This window comes from Bombina bombina, chromosome 4 (assembly GCF_027579735.1).
Source record: "Bombina bombina isolate aBomBom1 chromosome 4, aBomBom1.pri, whole genome shotgun sequence".
NCBI classification, from domain to species: Eukaryota; Metazoa; Chordata; class Amphibia; order Anura; family Bombinatoridae; genus Bombina; species Bombina bombina.
This window is the reverse complement of record NC_069502.1, coordinates 251212770-251233839: the sequence shown is the minus strand read 5'-3', so window position 1 is coordinate 251233839 and position 21070 is coordinate 251212770. Positions and strand designations below refer to the sequence as shown.

At 35.6% G+C, this 21070-nt stretch overlaps 1 protein-coding gene across 1 annotated transcript in view; it reads right to left on the bottom strand.

The window, feature by feature from the left end:
• The window catches only part of YEATS2 (YEATS domain containing 2), a 258568-nt gene extending 238144 nt beyond the window's left edge, over positions 1 to 20424 (bottom strand). The window contains exons 1-7 of the mRNA XM_053709881.1: positions 20272 to 20424; positions 19885 to 20005; positions 18150 to 18247; positions 16195 to 16287; positions 7201 to 7437; positions 3414 to 3523; positions 2006 to 2167 (exon numbers count right to left, since the gene is read on the bottom strand). Coding sequence (XP_053565856.1) covers positions 2006 to 2167; positions 3414 to 3523; positions 7201 to 7437; positions 16195 to 16287; positions 18150 to 18247; positions 19885 to 19984 — 800 coding nt within the window. The 5' untranslated portion in view covers positions 19985 to 20005; positions 20272 to 20424. The remainder of the gene's footprint in view (positions 1 to 2005; positions 2168 to 3413; positions 3524 to 7200; positions 7438 to 16194; positions 16288 to 18149; positions 18248 to 19884; positions 20006 to 20271) is intronic.
• Between the last annotated feature and the right edge of the window lie 646 nt (positions 20425 to 21070).

Here is a 21070-nt window from a genome sequence, read left to right as displayed (position 1 = left end):
TATGGGTATATAACCTAATATTACCGGTTAAATTACATCTACTCCATCGGCTATATACCGAGTGGTGTGGTTAGCAGTAACCCCAATCGAACCGGTCTAACCGGCAGTGCAAGAGTGGGATGTAATTAAACAGCTTTTGTGTTGGAGAGAGCTACACCTAAAACTCTCTACAGAACCAGTAAACAGCCCTGTCACTTAATGGCAACAACCGTTACACTATGGTTACAAAGTTACATGTAAAGTGTGTCTTTATCAGTCATTTAAATTGTAACACAGCACACTCTAAAAGATACGACAGAACCGTATATGAGTAACAATAGTGTGTATGATATTTATTAATGTGAATAAACACTGTCTGGAAAAAACGATATACAAGTGCACATTTATATCAATACAAAGATCACCTCTCTTACCCAATTGATAACAACGGTTACGTTATAACCACAGGTGTATAAGCTGCTGATATGTGGACTATTAACCTACCATTTAATCTGACATTTAGAGTGAATATATTGGGTTAAAACTGCTGACTACAGTAGCTTTAACTTCTTTTTATAAGATTCAAGGTAATCTCATCACCCTATGTCAGCATAAAAAGCATACTATCCACCAGCAAACAGTATTAAGGTGATATAACAGAAACAGAGCTGTATTAACCACAGGTTTAATTGTAATACACAGTAACTGTTGTGTATGACCAAGTAATGTCTTATTAAGATTAATACTATTTAAGACCATTTCAGAATATTTTACTCTGTTAGGTCCATTACACGGATATACACACAACTTTTACAGGACCTCTTGTTACAAGTGTGCATCAGGTTCATTTACTTGTTGCAATTATACTTCAGAAGGTTTCCAGTATAACCTAGAACCCATCTGGCTAAAATCTACTTACAAAGAACAGGCTGGCCATTGAGTCTTTAGCATCTAAGTGTGTTTTTAAATTTATTTCCAGTGTTTTATATTAAGTTTGACTCAATAAAAGTTATGTTTTAACGTGGAACACGCAAACTCACTAGACCATCAGTAACTCTATTTTGCCTAAAGGAACAAGGTCTCTCATACCATTTAAAACTATACCCTATATTAACCCCCAAGAGTGCTATACATGTAGTCTGTCGAGTTAGAGTCTATCTCTACCTAGTTTCACACGCCTGGAAAAATTATTTCATGCAAACTGTGAGTAATTTCATTTCCAACTAAAAGTCACATTTAAAGTCACATCAAAAGATACTTGCAATTCATCAGATGAACATTTATTTCCACCTCCTACGTAAATTATTTTAACTTAATCTGTTTTTATCATATGCTTTGAACACTATAGCATGAATTTATTGTGAATTTATTGTCAATTTTAACTTTTGATTAAGGAATTTTAATATATAATATACGCAAGGTAATAGAGCTCTTTACCACTTATTATCCTATCAGAATATATTATCTAGTCCAATATTGTTTTGTATGGCAACAATTAAATATTTTGGTTTTTAACCTCTTGTAGTCATATTTTCACCTATTTGTTTAACTTATCACAGCACAATATATATTATGAATGAATTTTGAAACCAATACGAGAAGCTTATTTAAAGGTCACGGTAACACATATTATTTATGTATTGAAATACACACAGCTCCCCTCACTTGTTTTTTACCCCATCGATCCCTCACAGTTGTTTGAAGGAACAACTGTTTATCAGGGTTGAGCTGTCTCAATCCAATAGGTGCACTCACTCTTAACTGTTTTTCACTATACATTTGTTCTATACATTTTTATTGTTAACAAATTGGTGACTATAAATTTTCAAGGAGTCTGGGACAAAGTAAACTTTGCATCCAATACCTAGTAAAAGATACAGATGGATTGTGGGAAATTATAAATATTTTTCGCACATGACTAACACAACTGCAAACCTTTGCACCTACGTGTAGTCATTAATAAATACAAGTAAGAAGAAATACATGTAACATTGAGTTAACAGTAGATAAATATACTATTACTCACCTGACTTCTACAAGGTCATTAGGCTTGTAGCTAGGATGCAGAAAGAACCAGACCTTCTTCACAAAATGGTCAATACTGGGTTCCTTTCTAGAGCCACGGACATACACCATCCACTTATGGGTTGACTGGTCATTTTCCTCCCTTTTATCTGGTGGGATGTACCTAGAAAAGAAGCACATTTACAGTCATCTAGTACTAAACTTCAGAACTGGATTGCTCTGTAGCTTATACCTGTACTCGATTAAACTACTGATGGGGCCAGCACAGACTACACAAGTATGCTCAATATACAAACATTTTTTAAGGAATCAGTACCAACCTGTGTAAAGCATTATATTATCTGCCATTGCTGTGAGCAATTAGGGCCAGAAGTAAAGGAGTTTCTGTACTGATCAAGCAACCATTGGGTAGAATGTTGCAGAGTCAAGAAAACTTGTAGCATACTCACGTCTGCAGTACACACTAGCCTCTCTGAAAGGAGTGGAAAAAGCATAATTTTCAGAGGTATATTAAATGGAAAATGCAGACTAAATAATCAATGTCCATTACAATTTTTTTTACAGGGATTATTGTCACTTTAAAAGCTACATTTACATTTTTTTTGTGGGGGGGGGGGGGGGGGAGTCTAAAAGTTGGCATTTTAAAATGTTTAATGAATGCCCATGACAAAAAAAATGACATGGATTATTGTCCTTTTAAAGCTACATTAATTAGTTTTATTTTTTTTGAGGGCGGGGTCTAAAACAAAGCGTTATAAAATGTAATAATATTTTCTTTAACTAAAACCCCCACACATTTCAGTACTAATTTTTTTGCCCTCAATGTCCACCAAAATAGCTTATTGGAGCTGTCCTTATAAGTCAATAATGCCTCTATGGAACAGTTCGGCACAACACTTCCTGTTAGCTTGAAAACTTAAAAGAAAAAAAAATGTTTTTAAATAAATCCTATCAAGAAACATTGCCAAAGTCTAGACATTATATCTTGCAATAAGCTGGATTACGCGGTGCTTTCTGTAACATATTTTACAAAGTAAATTGTTCAATATGATTTGCATAAAAAAGGGAACTTTAAAAATGCTTCTAATTTAACATCTGGAATTTAGTTCATAATTCACATGTAGTACATTATAACTGCATGTTCATGCTAAGAAACACCTGTTCCTACTTACCGTAACAGTTATTAAAAATGTAATGTATTTATGTACATTGCAAATATTCTGAACATTAACCATATCATTATAAAGACAATGGCATCATTTTGTGCCCATTAGACAAGCTCCACAAATAAATCTAATATCTGTACTTTCTCAAACACTAGGAAAATGTATATCTGTGTTGACAAAAAGAAGATACAAAGTATGAAACAGAAATTAATGCTTAAAAAACGAAAATTACGAAATACTAACTTTGAGACATTTCCAACCACAATAGTTTTCTTGACAAAACACCTAGAGGTGTCTTCGGGTCTTGCACTTTCTAGATTTTGGGTTCCCTGTTTTTCAACACTCAGAGTATCCTAGAAGTGAGAAAAAAATCCAAGTAAAATTATACAATAATAAATTAATGCTGATAATGTACATATTTCTTTGGTTTGGGTAAACCTTTATCTAATACCCAATTTATGGTAAAATAAATACATGTAAATTTAAAAAATTGCCTATCCTCTATCAGAGCAAATTGTTAATATTTTCACACAAAAAAAACGTGGATCTGTAGTCTAGAATATTTAATTGTTATTCCTCTTTTTCTCTTAACCACTGGCACGTCCTACCATATACGGCGTCCTGCAACAGCCTCCTTTGACGTAGCCTGGGGAGCGTGCCTAGCAGCTTAGGCAGTCCCCCATGATCCGATCTCAGCTTCTTAATCACATGATCGCATCGACGAGAAAGTGATTTAATTTTTACTAATATTGTTTACATCAGAACATCGTTCTAATTTGAACACTATTATACTGGCACGAAGGGGTTAAACTCAGTTACATTCAACAGGGAATTAATGTAATTGTTTATAAACACATAGCAAATTAGACAGAACGGTAGGCTATCAAACACTGCAATGCAAAATATCTGCATAGATAATAGATGTTTTACAAATATAGGTGGCACACGCTTATAACACACTTAATAAAAATAATCACTTGGGAGTCCAGCTCATCACGTACAACAGTCAATAGTGTAAGGGGCCAAACAGCTCTCTGAGTTTCACAAAAATTATTTTCAAATTATCCCCAAAATTATGTTCTACTGACTCCAGTAATGCATATCCCCCTCTATCACCTACACTCATTGTATATTCATCTCAGTCTTTTAACCCAGTCTCCAACAAACTTTGGATTTTAACAACTTTGTATTGTGTGTAACACAACATGTAAATGTTTAACTACACTCATCTTAATGACTTAAAGGCTATAGGAATAAAACTGATTAACTGTCAATATTCTAGACAGGATTTAGCAGGTACAGCTAGCAAAGGACTAACAACATAAATTAAAGTCTTGTGCAAACATTTGCTGTATTTTAGGGATAGAGTGATATTAAAGGGACAGTCAACCCAAATAGAGTTTTCATTTATACATATAAACTTGCCATGGATCATCATATCTCAATGTAGCCCAGTTTTCAAATATATAGTGTTTGTCAGTAAAATCACTTACTGTGCGAGCCGCAGCCGTTTCAAAATGTCCGTTAAGTCCCTCCCCTTTTTCGTTATCAGTGACATCAGCAGGTTCTTGTTACTTGTGTAAATTTTCTATCCTACTCGTAACCGGATTTTGAAGTGTAATGTTTGTCCATCAGCTTATGTCCGGTTATAGGGATAGCTAGAAATACTATTGTTTCTATGGATCTCATTTTTTTTTTTTTACCAAATCTTACTTTCTTAGCCAAACTGTACTGTAGCATATTGCTCCATTTTGGGATGGATTTACTGTAGCATATTGCTCCATTTTGGGATGGATTTACTGTAGCATATTGCTCCATTTTGGGATGGATTTACTGTAGCATATTGCTCAGTTTTTGCATGGATTTACTGTAGTTTATTGCTCCGTTTTTGCATGGATTTACTGTAGCATATTGCTCCGTTTTTGCATGGATTTACTGTAGCATATTGCTCCATTTTTGCATGGATTTACTGTAGCATATTGCTCCGTTTTTGGATGGATTTACTTTGCAGGCTGTTTTTATTATGTAGCAGGAAAAGTGGCTTCTTGTTATTACTGCTAGTGAATGGGGTGTTGCACATAGCAGCAATTAGAGGAAGTAGAAAAGCAGCCTGTGAGAGTAAATGATTTCTGCACATTGTTGAACTCTGAAACGTACATATGCTGTAGAGTTTATATCTTGTTACTGCACTTATTATTTGATTAGAAACAATAGTACTTCTAGCTATCCCTATAAACGGACATAACAAGCTGATGGACAAACATTACACTTCCCACTTGTATAGACACACACGCATGAAATGTATACACCAACACCAGTGACATACCATATAAGTCACAATGCTGCTAAGAATCCAATACCAGAGGCACACTGCGCATGCGCAAAAATCCGGTTACGAGTAGGATAGAAAATTTATACAAATAACAAGAACCTGCTGATGTCACTGATAACGAAAAAGGGGAGGGGCTTAACAGACATTTTGAAACGGCTGCAACGCGAACAGTAAGTGATTTTACTGACAAACACTATATATTTGAAAACTGGGCTACATTGAGAAATGATGATCCATGGCAAGTTTATATGTGTAAATGAAAACGCTATTTGAGTTGACTGTCCCTTTAAACAGTGCCTCCTTTGGTAAAAACAAATATGTTAAATCAAAGTAAAGATAAAAAGAAACAGATTGTGTTAAAAAAACCACAGCAAACAATTTACTTGTTTTCTTGCAAAATTAGCACTTGGAATTGCTCAGTGTAGCCCCTGACCAAAGTTTTATTCTGTCAGTTACCTACTGTTATCTAGTCTATTCACTTTATAAAAAACAGCTTAGCAGTTTTATGACATCAGGCTATTTATGTAGCAAATAAAGAAGTGGTCCGGAGTCAGTCTCAGCAGTGTGGATAAAAACAAGACTTTATTCCATTAAGATTAAAAAGTTAATTTACAGAATGACTGGTCTTACGCGTTTCGGAGTGGTGCCGTATTCATAGACCTGGGTATGTATTTAGTTTAAAAACAATGACATAAAATGTAAAATTCATTTAAAATCAATGAATAATACATTGCAATGGTTTCTATTAAGTATAAGCAACGGCTTAGTGCTTTTTTTATTACAACAATGAAACAGACTGTTTAACATCCCTTAAAGGAACTTCCTTCTTCACGCAAATTACATTTTCCAAACTTTACGTTTCATGATCGAAAAAAAATGGTTTAACAATATTGCTATCATAATAAAACACATTTGCCCAGATTAGGAGTGGAGTGCAAAATTGCACTTTCGCTAGCGTGATATTTGCGCTCCACTCATTAATACAAGCATGTGCAAATATGTGCTGGTATTACAAGCTGAGCGCAATGCAAACTCAATTTCCTGGAAGCCTTGCACTCACAAGAGCATGCTTCCATAGGCTCCAATGGGAGCTTTGTTCTCATGCCGTGAGACATGACAAAGGGGGTAAGTCGCGCAGCATTGGGCAGCAAACTAAAAATATATATGTATATGAATATGTATGTGTTTATATGTGTATATACACATAACACAAATATATATGTATATAAGCAAAATCATATATATTTAAAGTAAAAACATAGTCCCCATAGACTTCAATGTAAAGGCACTTTTAAGTGCCATTTTTCTTTTCTTACACCCCACATCCCCTCACTTTAACCTCTTTATAACTGCTTCATGCAGTTTTGTTTTTTTTAAAAAAAAAATAATAATAAAGATGCTCATATTTTTTTTTTTATAAATGGAACTGTACATTTTATTTTGGGGGCGATTGGGGCACATTTTTTTTTAATTAAACAGAGGTCTGATTGTTCTAAGCGCAAAGTGCTCCCACGAGCTGGTGGGAGCATTCACCAGTCACTTGTAATGGCTGGTTATTTAACGGACACCCGTAAACAGGCAAATTTGCCCCTTTGCGGGCACACATTAAAATAGCGCTCCACTTGTAATCTAGCCCATTATTAGAAAACCCCTTTTGTTAACACCCTGCCAATAAAGCAAGGCGGTGCTAAAATATACCTTTCCTGATTTTACGTCTGGTCTGTGTGTCCTCTTGTTCAGGAGAGTTCCTTTCATATCACCATTCCCATCTTTATCCAAGAAGTCACTATGAGCACAAACAGAATCGGTTTCGGAATTGTTGGCTGATGGCGTTTCCGAGCGGTGGTTTACAGGCGATGCAGCTCTGGAAGGCGACTCCAAAAACTTCTTGATGGATGGATGGTTTAATATGGTAGAATCACAGGCAGAACTACCCTGTAAGAAATAAAACCGCTGTCAATGAGGAATATTTTACAAGGAACATAAAAGAATTGCTCTAAGGTTCAAGCATTTTATAAACTGAACTGTTGTTTTCATAAAGAGGCTAAACAAGTCAGCTCCAGAGCACCAATGAACTACTAGGACCTGACTGGACATTTCCAGTGAGCCAATACCAACAGGCATATGCGTGTAGCCCACCAATCACCAGCTGGCTCCCAGTAGTGCCCTGTTGCTCCTGAAAATACAAAGGTATGTTTTTTTTAATAAAGGATAAAAAAACAACACTAAGGAACCGTGATAAGGTAAGTAGATTCAAGCCTTTTTAAAATGCATGCTCTTTATGAAACATTATAATTTAATTTTGACTTTCAATTGTAAAATAAAAAGTTATTAAAAGGGACACTGCACTCAGATATGTTCTATTGTGCATATGAAAGAACATTTACATGTCAAAAATATTTTGCTTTAAAAAGTCTTACACAAAAGCTGTTTAAATTTAAAAGGACATGAAAACCAATTTTTTTTTCCTTTCATAAATTCAGACAGAGCATACAATTAAGTTTCCAGTTTACTTCTGTTATCAAATTTGCTTAGTTTCTCTTGTTGATCTTTGTTGAAGAGATATCTAGATAGGTAGTGTGCATGTCTGGAGCAGTACATGACAGGAAACAGTGCTGCCATCTTGTTGCAAAACTGCTGCTATATAGTATTGCAGACACGTGCACGCTCATGATATTACTCCCATACTTTTCTACAAAGGATAACAAGAAAACAAAGAAAACTTTGATAAAAGAAGTAAATTGGAAAGAGGTTTAAAATGTTATGCTCTATGTGAAACAAGAAACTGATACTGCAAGCATGACAAGAAACATTGTTTTTTTCAACAAAGGAACACAAGTTTAAAAAGTGAATAATTAAAATACTGAAATATGGAGCAAAGTCTATCATGAATGCAGGTGGACAGGTTCACAAGAAGAGAACCTGTCTGCCTGCAATCACCACTTGCAATGCTGCATCATCAGGCAATATGTAACATTGCACAAGAGCTTCCTTGTGCAAGGCCCACCCCTGCTCTTGAACAAACTTGCATGAGAGAAAGTATGTCAATCACCCTGAACAAGTGTCGGGGTGGTGGATCTCTGAGGTGGCGAGGAAGCAAAAGAAGCAATTCCTGCTTCTTACATTTATAGCTAAAAAAAAGTTATAAAGGCACAAGGCTGCAAGTCACCAAAAGCGGCCTTGCCCACTAAAGTAATAAAAAAAAAGAAGAAAAACTTTTTCCATACACAAAGAGATTGACTAGCAAACATCATATGCAAACAATAATGCTAAGTATATACTCCACAAACCTGATTTTTGTTTTCTTAGTGATAAAGCAAAGAATAATTTAAAAAAAAAAAAGGCCTGTAATCTTGAATGAGTCATAGCAATAATAAAGAATAACAAAGAAGGCTACAGTGGTAGAATTAGATACACATTTTAGTTTGTGCTAGGTCACATCAGAACAATACACTGGCGATTCTAGATTTTGAAAAGTTTTAAAAGGCCTCTAAAAACCCAGGTTGTTTGTTAAGCATAAAAAGAACGAGAAGAAAGTAGCAGGCACTACACAATGGTGTATATAAAATGTCCAAAATGTATTCAAAAGAATTAAAAATTTCAAGATATGCAAAATAGACTGAAAAAGGTCTGTATAGACAATGACAGTGGGACATAGACAGACGCCTGACGCGTTTCGCACCCCTACAGGCACTTACTCATAGACAAGCTTGAGTTGCAATGATTGTACCTCTCTGTGGACTTCTGTTAAGCATAAAAAAACTATTTTGAAAACTCTGAAAGCACTTTTTTCATGGCATTTCATATGGAAAATGATTTTAAGAAAAGGTAGTCCACCATCAAACAATCTTCTGCAATATTTACACAAGACTGAAAGATTTAGCCAATCATGTAGTGGTGCTAACTTTACATCCACTGAAGATGGAGCTATATTATGGAAAAATTCCAGAACTTCAATCAAAACACAGAAAAATTTAAAAAAAATCAAACTATTTTATAACTATATATATATATATATATATATATATATATATATATATATATATATATTGAATTCATGTGAGAAAAATAAATTTGAGGTATATTCCCAATGATATTTTACATTTTTTAGTACACCTGGGTGACTAGGAACAGGAAATTGTTCAACCGTGACTTCCTGTTTCACAGGGGTATAAATATGAGAGAACACATAGGCCAAATTCCCATAGTCATTTATCACAAAGGGTAAAATCAAGGAATATAGCTGTGATGTGCAGTAAAAGGTTGTTGAACTTCAAAAAATGGGAAGTGGCTATCAGAAAATAGCAAAAGTATTGAAAATGCCCATTTCTACCATCAGGGCAATACTTAAGTAGTTCCAGTCAACTGGAAATGTTATGAATCAACCTGGAAGAGGACATGTGTCTATATTGTCTCAACACACTGTGAAAAGGATCACAGCTGGAGAATTGCAGATGTTAGTTGCGTCTTGGGGTCAGAATGTCCCCAAAACTACAATCCAACGTCATCTACATCACTACAAGTTGTTTGGAAGGGTTTTAAGAAAAAAACCTCTACTTTCATCCAAAAACAAAAGTAAGCGTCTTCAGTTTGTGAGATACTACTGGAACTTCAAATAGGATCGGGTTCTTTGGTCAGATGAAACCAAAATAGAGCTTTTTGGCATTAAACACCAGAGGTGGGTTTTGAGCACAAAGAGGTAGCCATATGGAAAATTACCTCATGCCCACTGTTAAATATGGTGGTGGCTCTTTAATATTTTGGGGCTGTTTTCCTGCCAGAGGACCTGGACATTTTGTTTGGATACATGGCATCATAGACTCTTATCAAATATCAACAGATATTAAATGAACACCTGATTGTCTCTGCCAGAAAGCTTAAAATGGACCATGGATGGATCTTCCAGCAGGACAATGATCCAAAACATACATCAAAATCAACACAAAAATGGTTTACAGACCACAAAATCAAGGCCCTGCCATGGTTATCCCAGTTCCCGGACTTGAACCCCATAGAAAACCTGTGGGGTGAACTGGAGAGTCCACCAGCGTCAAACTCAAAATTTGAAGGATCTGGAGAAATCCTGTATGGAGGAATGGTGTCAGATCCCTTGTCATGTATTCTCCAACCTCATCAGGCATTATAGGAGAAGACTGAGAGCAAAGGGATGTAGCACAAAGTATTGACTAAAAGCATGCCAATAATTGTGCCACACATATATATATAGATTTATTTTTTTTTAAATCATTTTTTATTGAGGATATTATAAACATATACAGCCTATGAAGAAATGCCAACACTTAAGTATTACAAACATTGAGATATCATTCACAATAAGGAACAGTGTATAATCAGGTAAATATAGATTCAAAATGTAATGGGTAAAAAATTACGATATCCTAATTTTTATACTGATATATACCTCCTCTGAAAATAGTAGGCCACTCTTGGACCATGGTATAATATAAAGATTCGTCGGAGGTAGGTAAATTGGGTCTATAGCCACTTTTGGGCTTGGTATAGTATATAACATTAAAGGGACAGTCTAGGCCAAAATAAACTTTCATGATTCAGATAGAGCATGTAATTTTAAACAAATTTTCTAATTTACTTTTATCACCAATTTTGCTTTGTTCTCTTGGCATTCTTAGTTGAAAGCTTAGCCTAGGAGGTTCATATGCTAATTTCTTAGACCTTGAAGCCCACCTCTTTTCAGATTGCAATTTAACAGTTTTTCACCACTAGAGGGTGTTAGTTCACGTATTTCATATAGATAACACTGTGCTCGTGCACGTGAAGTTATCTGGGAGCAGGCACTGATTGGCTAGACTGCAAGTCTTTCAAAAGAACTGAAAAAAGGGGCAGTTTGCAGAGGCTTAGATACAAGATGATCACAGAGGTTAAAAGTATATTATTATAACTGTATTGGTTATGCAAAACTGGGGAATGGGTAATAAAGGGATTATCTATCTTTTAAAACAATAAAAATTCTGGTGTAGACTGTCCCTTTAAATATATATCAACAATAATCATGAAATAATTGTCAACCATCATGAATAACATGTCATTATCCTGAAAACAAATGTGGTACACTCATCAACACATCCTCATCTAAAGAAGAACAATTAAACAGACATCTGCGTACATTTAATATCACAATATTGTTGAGATCACTAAGGGGAAATAATGATGACGAATGAATTAGGTGGTTGTCATGCAAAAAGAAAATTAAAGTTTCTATAGGATTAATTTTCCTTTGCCTATGAAATAGGCGCAATGGTGTCAGGTGGGGGGGGGGGGGGAGAGAGGAACAGGGGTGAAATCAAAGGAGGTGAGGCTGAAACGAAAAATAAAGAAATATAAGTTTAAGTTTAAGACCGGGTTGGTAAGGGAATATATCACCATTGGATCCCTATGGTAAAAGGACTTATGCAGTATCTCCCCTCAGGAATGTTGTCACCACTGGACACAGACGGGGGTAGTGGATATGACCCGCTCACAGATGTAGGGTAAGGGTGAGGGGAGATACAGTCGGCGGAGAAATATTATAAGAGCTGATGGCCCTATAAACCAGGGGATATTATATTAAATAAAACCTATATATTGGCGTACGTATAGCAAACTAACAGGAACAGTATTCTTCTCATATATTAAGGGTTATGGGCCAGAATGTGGCTGAAACAAACTCTGTTGAATATAGTTTAAGTAAACACATGTATAAAACAAAATAGAACCTATAAGTAAATAATCGCTATAATGCAGCATCTATGGTTAAGCCCACATATATGTATTGTTGGACTTCAAACATGGGATCTGTGTCTCTTAGCTTAACAGGTAGACTATGTGAGGGGGAATGGAGCCTACGCTACCAAAGGAGGCCTTTAGCTCAAATATATTTCTGTGTCTTAAAGGGAGGTGTATCTAATATTATAGGGTCAACAGGTACATATAGCTATTGTACAGTTTTACCTTGACCAATGATATGTAATGAGGAAGAATATGGCTGTATTAAATCTAAATCTATAGGCTTTGAGCCCTAGTGTACTAGGTAAGAGGGATCTAACTTAGGTTTTATTAGGACTACTTTGCGTCTCTATAGGAATAGATACTATCAAACAGTGTCGCTCTGAATCATAGGGGTCAAAATATGGACTATTATAAAAACAGAACTACTACTAGGTGCTAGCTTCCCTTTAGTGGTGAGAATTGGTATTCAAAATGTATTTCCCAGTATGTGTCAACAGTTAAAACTACGTGCCCCACCATCCTGGCCACTGACAGCAGGGCAGGCAATTATATTATCACAGTTAGGGAACACTCTAAAAATCAATAAGATGATAAGGGACATTCTCTCAACAAGTGGGTAGTGAATCGGTGCGATAGTAGCAGCTAACTAGACTCTTAAAACCAAATCTTCTAAGCTGAAACCATTTTATATTAGTATAATAAGTTATACTAGGGGCAATGTTAAGTACTTTAGGCAAGAATTACAACCCTACAAGACACAATTCACACTATAACTAAACAAGTAGGCCTCACATTCAGGCCAAAGTCATAGCAGGATACCATATCGTTACATGGAATTCTACTTGCTCCATAATATCCCCCCCCACCTATTAGACCCAGTTCTGTATTCCCTTATGAAGGTTGCTATATGGGGATGGTTGAGTATTTTGTATCTAAGCTAAAACCCAAGCAACAGGCTTGTATTAAACAATGTAGAACATGAATTGCTGAATAACCCATTTGACCATCATGTAGGGGTAAACATAAAAGTAGTTTCAAACTAATCTAATATAAATATAGCCGACAGGGAAAGGAAACATCCCACATAGTATACTTAGTCTAGCAGTATCAAATAGTTGTGGCTGTAAAATGAGCCATACAAATCACTTAACTCTGTGGGATTTTAAAACTGTAGTAGTATACACATGGTTGCATATAGACTTGGACACAAATACAAAGTTCAAATATATCTAGGGAATGTCTAATAATAGGCTTCCTCAGTCGCTGTTTCTAAATAATAGTAAACTAAAATTCACAGGTATATTGAAGGTAGCAAACTATTGAACATATTATATCCTGGTCTCACATAATACAAACTGTTATATAACAAAAACCTCAACACTCTAGGACAGGGAGTACCAAAGGGAAAATGAACAGCTGAAGAGCATAATGTATAAACATTTTCAAGTAGCTAGCAACAAGTCAACAATAGTTAGTGGGGTATCAAGATGCCAGGTAGAAATAAACTGACAGCTAACGTGAAAACTGTTGTACAGCAGTCTTTATTATCTCCCCGGCATGGTTCTGCATATAACTAGAGACTGCCTTCAGCACAATGCTCATCCTATACCGGAGGGCCTAAGTAAGTGGATTCCTCTAGCAATGTCAAAACTGGGATGAAATATCTTGTAATCAGGTGCTCCATCTAACAGTTTATGAGAACAGGGTATATTGTGCATAAAAAGTAGTTAACCTATTCCCCTTATGTAGAAGGGAGAAGTCAGAAAAAAAAACACTTTGAAGCTTAACGTCAGGTTGTGTATTGCTCCTGGGGGATAATGCCGAAGTTATGTTCACTGTGGCCGCTCCCGTAGAATTTGACCTGCAAACTCTCTGCACATTAACGATAGCGGGCAGGTATTTAGCTCCGAGGATCTCTCTAATAGTTGCCACATTATCTCTCTTGCTGTGAACCCGCCCCGGCGCCCCAACATGGGGAATAGACCGGATCAGTGCCACGGAGCCTGGACGTGCATCACCTGGATAAAAGCTCCGTCTGGGTAGGTGTCTTCGCTGGCGTAGATATGTCCCCGGTGAATTCAAGGCATCTGTGGTCTCCATATACCCTGATACGACCTGAGTGTCCCTGCAAGACTCTATAGGATCTGTGTAGATCAAAGGTCCGGCGCCATCTTTAAGTGCATCCGTTGTCGTCGACTGCTTAAACCACTGTAGGGTTAATGTAAGCATGTCAGAGAAGTGGCTCTCTAATATTTCACATATCTTATCCTCAAGTGCTTCAGTAATCATTGTCCTTCAATAAGGATTCCAGAGTAGTTTGCTGAATGTCCCCGATGTCTAAGGGTGGAATGCAGTCCTGATTGCGGCCTATAAGCCTCTGCTTGTTATGTGTCGCAGACACCAATACCATGAAGTCAATCTATCTGTAGCTCTCCACTTGAAATTTAACTTTTCGGATCCCCAGGTTGATTAGTGTCCAGTATTGATGGAATTTTTGGGCTTGAACGGACTCCAATGTTACTTTTATATATATTAAATCTGGAGCCGTTATAGTATGCGTCCGTTCAGCTCCAAAGTTAGCTCCGCCCCCCGTGCCACATATATATTTAACAATTTTTGGGGGGATAATTCTGTGTTGTGTTTGCTGATATCCATGAGAGCAAAGTATTTTGTGTATTTTTTTTTAACAAAATATCAAAAGATTAAACAATAAAGATATTTTTTTAACAGCCTTTTTTGCTCTTATTTACCAAGGGTGCCAAGATTAGTGGAGGGGTGGAAAAATATCACTATGGTTTACTAGCCAGGGGTTAAAAACTACTAGCCCACAGGAAAAAAGTTAGTAGTCCACTCAATGTTAAAGATACGAAAAATTCAAAATTTTGGGGACGATTGGGAATTTCAAACTCTATATTTACTACATTAATAGCAGAACTTAATTTCAGATCAAATATTAAATGCATGAAATTTCTAAAATATTATGCCCCCACCCCACAAAATGTAATAAAAAATATAATAATTGAACATATCTATGCTTTTAACATTTTGCTATTAAATCTAACACTAATGTTTGCTTTTTGCCACTGAGAATATTTATAGCTACATATAAAGGGGAAGAAAATTATACATTAGCACAACTTAAAATGCCACATGCAATACTATTTTGCAATAGCCTCCTAATCATTGAAACAACATAGTTGATGGAAAAAAGGTCACAAACCTCACATCACTGTACATCTCAAATCTAGCACATTGAAAAGCTGCTCCACCTTCAACCTTTGAAGAGTACTTGTAGAGCAGCAGAAGATATTTCACTATATATATATATATATATATATATATATATATATATATATATATATATATATATATATATATATATATACACACACACACACACATATTCAGACAAAAAGAAAAGTAGCTGGCACTCAATGGTTTATTGCAATACAAGCTTGACATTGTGGGGATCTCAACCCTTCTTCAGACAAAGTATGGTGAGAACCCCAAAACGTGTAGTGCAATAAACCTCTTGAGAAAAGCCAGCCGCTTTTTTTGATGTAGATGGACCAGTTCCTTTGAATGGTAAGTGCACTTCCTCTGGAATTGTTATTTATATGCGCATATATATATATATATATATATATATATATATATATATATATATATATATATATAAAATATATACATACACACACAGTATATATATCATGTATATAAATCAATCAGCATCCCGGTGTGTTACAAGCCCTAAAAGCACATTCCAAGTGAAATAAATCCTGAAAATCTTAAAAGTAATATATTGTAAAGTTTTTAAAACCATATTACTAAGGTCATATAGCTGAATTTTAATTATTAAGCAATTTGAAATGTGCTAGTGAAGCTACTGTCTCTTCGTCATTAATACAACTCACAATTCCTCATAAAGCAGAGAATATTTCTTACCTCAGGGACTTTGCTAAGAGCAGCAGAAGCATAGTAATTGGCCACAATACAGGCCCGCAGCTTGTCCATCATACGCCTTGCATCATGAAGACGCTGAAAAGAGGTAAACAAAAAAGGTCTATAAATAATTATTATGTTAAAGCTGCAAGAAAAACAACAGACATGGCAGTGCTTAGAACAAGTAGAAACATCCCCAGTGCGCTGCTACTACTGACAGGAGCAGCACCGTGTTGCGCTCTTCCCCATTTTAAAAAATAACTCAAACTATTGAATTTTTTTCGAACAGTGCTGCATAAGAAGCAGTTACAAAACTTTCTTAAACAATTCTCAAAAAAAAAAAAAAAAAAAAGAATTTTTTATGGCCATATACTGTATATGTGATGGCAAAACTTTAAAGCGATTAGGTTTTGAAAGAACATGAATCTCTTGAATGTTCCATTTATAATTTTAAACAACTTTCCAATTTACTTCTATTATCTAATTTGCTTAGTTATCTTGGTATCATACCTAGGTAGGCACAGGAGCTGGAAGCTAGCTGCTGATTAGTTCCTGCGCATATATGCATCTTGTCACGGCCTTACCAAAGTGTTCAGCTAGCTCCCAGTAGTGCATTACTCCTTCAATAAAGGATACCAAGAGAATGAAGCAAAAATGAATAGAAGTATATTGGAAAGTTGTTTAAAAATGTATGCTCTATCAACATTATGAAACATTTTGGGTTTCATGTCCATTTAATTTAATTACTTCCAGTACAAGGTCTGTCAGACTATTATTAGTGTTGCCTCTGAGCTTTACCCCTTCTTTTGTACTTAAAAAAAAAAAAACACACAACAGTAGAGGCATTAAAGTGAATGTAAATTGTGATGCTAAAGTGCCCGTTTTTTTAAAAATTTGATTAAAAACAGGGGCACTTTAACTCATTAAAATTTACATTTCACTCCTGTTGTGAAAAAAAAAAAAACTTACCTTTTAATCTTGACAGCAGCTCCAGCTTAATCTACCCGTTGCAAAGCCTCTTCCTGGGTCTAAAATGAGGAATCAGGCTTCCTCCAATCACGGCGTTGAATCAGACACTGATTCCCTGGGGGGGGGAGCCGTGATTGGAGGATGACCTATCCATCATTTCTGACATCAGATATGGCATGCGACGACCGGAGGAAGCTGGAGCTGCTGTCAAGTTTAAAAGGTAAGTATTTTTTTCACAACATGAGTGAAATGTAAATTTTGATGAATTAAAGTGCCCCTGTTTTTAATAGAATTTTTAAATACCGGGCACTTTAGCATCAAAATTTACATTCACTTTAAGCAACTGCAATTACCTGAGTCATTAAGGTGAATGGGAGTGCTATTCACGCAACTGGCTTTACTGAAGCAGCCTTACTACACATGCATTTCTAAACACAATGGTATAAGCAAGGGAAGAGTGATAAAAAAACAAATAGTGTATAGGCGCAACACAGGATGTGATAATTATGTTTTATGTATCACTTCTGTGCCCTTTTGGTAAAAATGCTGTTATTCCCTGAATACTATGGAAACACACTATTCTCATGTGATGCATTGTGAACCATTCTATAAATAAGCCACAGTGATCTTTTTAAAGCTGTAGAAAACACAGTTACATGGTTATGTATATACAAAAATGATCAATATTTATAGAAAAATGCATGATGGTAAATGGTTGATTTTGAAGAATTATAAAAAAAAAGGCAAATAGCTTAATACATAAAGTCCTAAGCAATCTAAGTAAATGATAAGTATAGCTGAACAAAAGGTAGTTATCTGTCCTAAAAGCAAAACAGTAAATAATTACTGCAAAATAAATTCTAGTCGTATTTCCACAACAGTCACAACTGAGAGAACTTTGTCATTTCTTCAAATTCACACTGTAGCTTTTAAAGACACACACACTAGAGAGGGAGTGAGTGTTGCTTCTGAAAAGAGAAAATACAAACCTGATCTATAACTTCAATCTCATGTTCTTTATTCTTCAATTCGACTGCAAATTGTTCTTTAATAACGGCTTCAATTTTTGAGATAGTAGCATCGCGAGCTAAACAAGAAAAATTAAATCATAGTGTTGCCGTTATAATGTGCACAGTGTAAAATTAAATACATATAGATAGGTAGATTAGAGCAGCAAATATGTATGCACATTAAAGGGATAAAAAGGTAAAAATGAAATCTGCATGGGTGCACTTGACTTTGAAATAGAAGCATTTTTGCAATATACTTCCTTTAGCAAAACTGCTCCTACTAAAAGTTATGTTTTTTCAGTGGCATACACAGATATGCTGAGGGCCCGTGAACAAGTATTTAAGCTGGTGGTGATGTGTCAGTGAAGACTTTATATCAAACAAACCACTGCTGACTTTCTGAGAAGGTGTAATGTTTGTATACCGGTTTAAGTATAATGCACTATTTGTGATTAAGACATTACAAACAGGGAGGAGTTTAACAAAATGGTGCATCTTAACCAATCTCTTGAAAAAGCAACTATGCAAAATGTTTGTTAAAACTTTGTTTCTGATATTGGTTTTATATTTGTGGAAACTGACAATCATATCCATCTGATGACTTCCATTTCCATCTGTGTGAAAATTCTAAACAGCATTACACAGAGGAGGCAGATATGATTACCACAGCATTTCTCCAGAGGCTGAGAGTGAGGAACATATGGGCAATACACATACGGTTGTGGAGAGCAACGTTCTTATAGATGTTTTCTTGTGTAGAGTTAATACTTTGTTATTGGATGTTAGACTTTTTTTTTCTAGGAGTCTGCGAATAACACAAGAGGCCAGGTTGATGCTTTGAGTAATACATCTGCATTAAATCTTCTAATATAGATTATGTATGTTTATTTTTTCTTGAGTAGTACACAATTTAAATGTTTTATTTATCATCAAAAAGACACATATTTGTGTTGGTTTATTTATTTTTGAGATACTGCTAACCCTTAATTTGAGATGAGAACAAACACATTAATGATTCACATAAGTAAAATTTTAATGTTGTTTTTGTACACATGATGTACAAACACCTAAATTATGTCATTTTATTGATGGTACATACACTTTATTCACTAACTACTGAAGTATTTAGTCAACAAGGCTTATTAAAATAAAAAATAGGTTCTCAGCCTATGTAACACATAAATCAAGGACAGCACAGTTTGTGCAGAAAATTCTTTACATTTGAGAGCGGCCCTTAGATGAAAACTCCAACGTTTCTTCTTGACTGCTGAACAATTTCTTCCTCTTGTATTAGTAATCACCCAAAGGTGCGGAAGGATACTGTGAATACAGTATACTTCCAATTTTTTTAAGATACATTTTAAAAAATGTAATTTCTCAAAACATTTTTAAAAGGAACAGATTCACCTAGCAATTAATGTTCTAATTCATTCCTGCTATAGTAAATTAAGATGATGGTTAGTATAGCATCTTTATTTCTTTAATTTAAAAAATAAAAAAAACATAGCCTAATTTTAACAATTCTGCTGATGACAGATTTTAAAAACACCAAAACGTTGATGCTTGAAATCCAGAAAAGATTATCACGTGTGAGCACAAAAAAAGATAGAAATGATGGAATATGGCTGCTGCATTTTGATCACAAGCTATGTTTTGTCAATGCTATAAATCAGTGAGATTGACATTTTCTTGTAAATTGGTACATTTTCTGTACCTGACACTTCAATTGCCTTGTGGCGTTTATTCTGGTGCACAACTGAGATTTCATCATAATCTGGGTCTTTATCTTCATGAGTTCTTTTTATCCCAGACATTTTCTCTTTATCTAGTGGTACCTGAAAGGTAAAAAGATATGAGTAAAACAGGAGAATAGGATGTACACTTAGAACTCTGATCATGTCAGTACTACTTGAATATATTTTTTAAATAATCTAATTCTGTGCCCAACATACATTAAAAAGATATTTCACTAAGGCTGGCATGATCATTTTAACTCTCAGAACACTTTATCACAGTACCAATTATTTCATCTCTTGAAGGTGTTAATTGATGTAAATATCAATTCGGTGTACACCGAATGATGATAATCACTGCAGCTTACCCAGCACTCAAAGTGGAAACACACACGCGAGGATAGATCACGTGACCAGTTGGCCACATGCAAACTATTCTGCTATGATTCGGCCTCAGCTTTGTTTTTATAATGCACCCTGTGCCGGGTGAGTAGCTTGCAGCCCTTACGGCAGAGCACAGATCTCATCGATTCTAACGCGACTGCTTATTGGTTAACGCACCTTGTCTACATACAACACGCAACGTATTTTACGTAATTTAAAGGCATTATATAGAAGCCATCTTGGTGAATGGCAAATAAAGATAGTAAGTGACTGTTTTAGTATTCTTTACGTCGCATTGATATCATAACTTTGTCTTCTAAATAATAGCATACATTAATATGTGCTTGTAATAATCGTATGCATGTATCCAGCGGTCAAGTCACATGGTCCCACTTAAAAATATGGCACACTACCTTAGGTCTGTTTTCCAGGTTACACAAAGGATCAGTAAAACCTTATAAAATTAATATCTCTATTCCCCCTCTCCTTTGCGCTCTCTTTCTCCCCTCTCTTTTGCTCTCTCTTTCTCCCCTCTCTTTTGCTCTCTCTCCCCTCTCTTTTACTCTCTCTCCCCCCACTCTCTTCTGCGCACTCTCTCTCCCCTCTCTTTTGCTCTTTCTCTTCCCCTCTCTTTTGCTCTCACTCTCCCCCTCTCTTTTGCTCTCTCTCTTCCCCCTCTCTTTTGCGCTCTCTCTCTTCCCCCTCTCTTTTGCTCTCTCTATCCTCCCTCTCTTTTGCTCTCTCTCTCTCCCCCTCTCTTTTGCTCTCTCTCTCCCCCCTCTC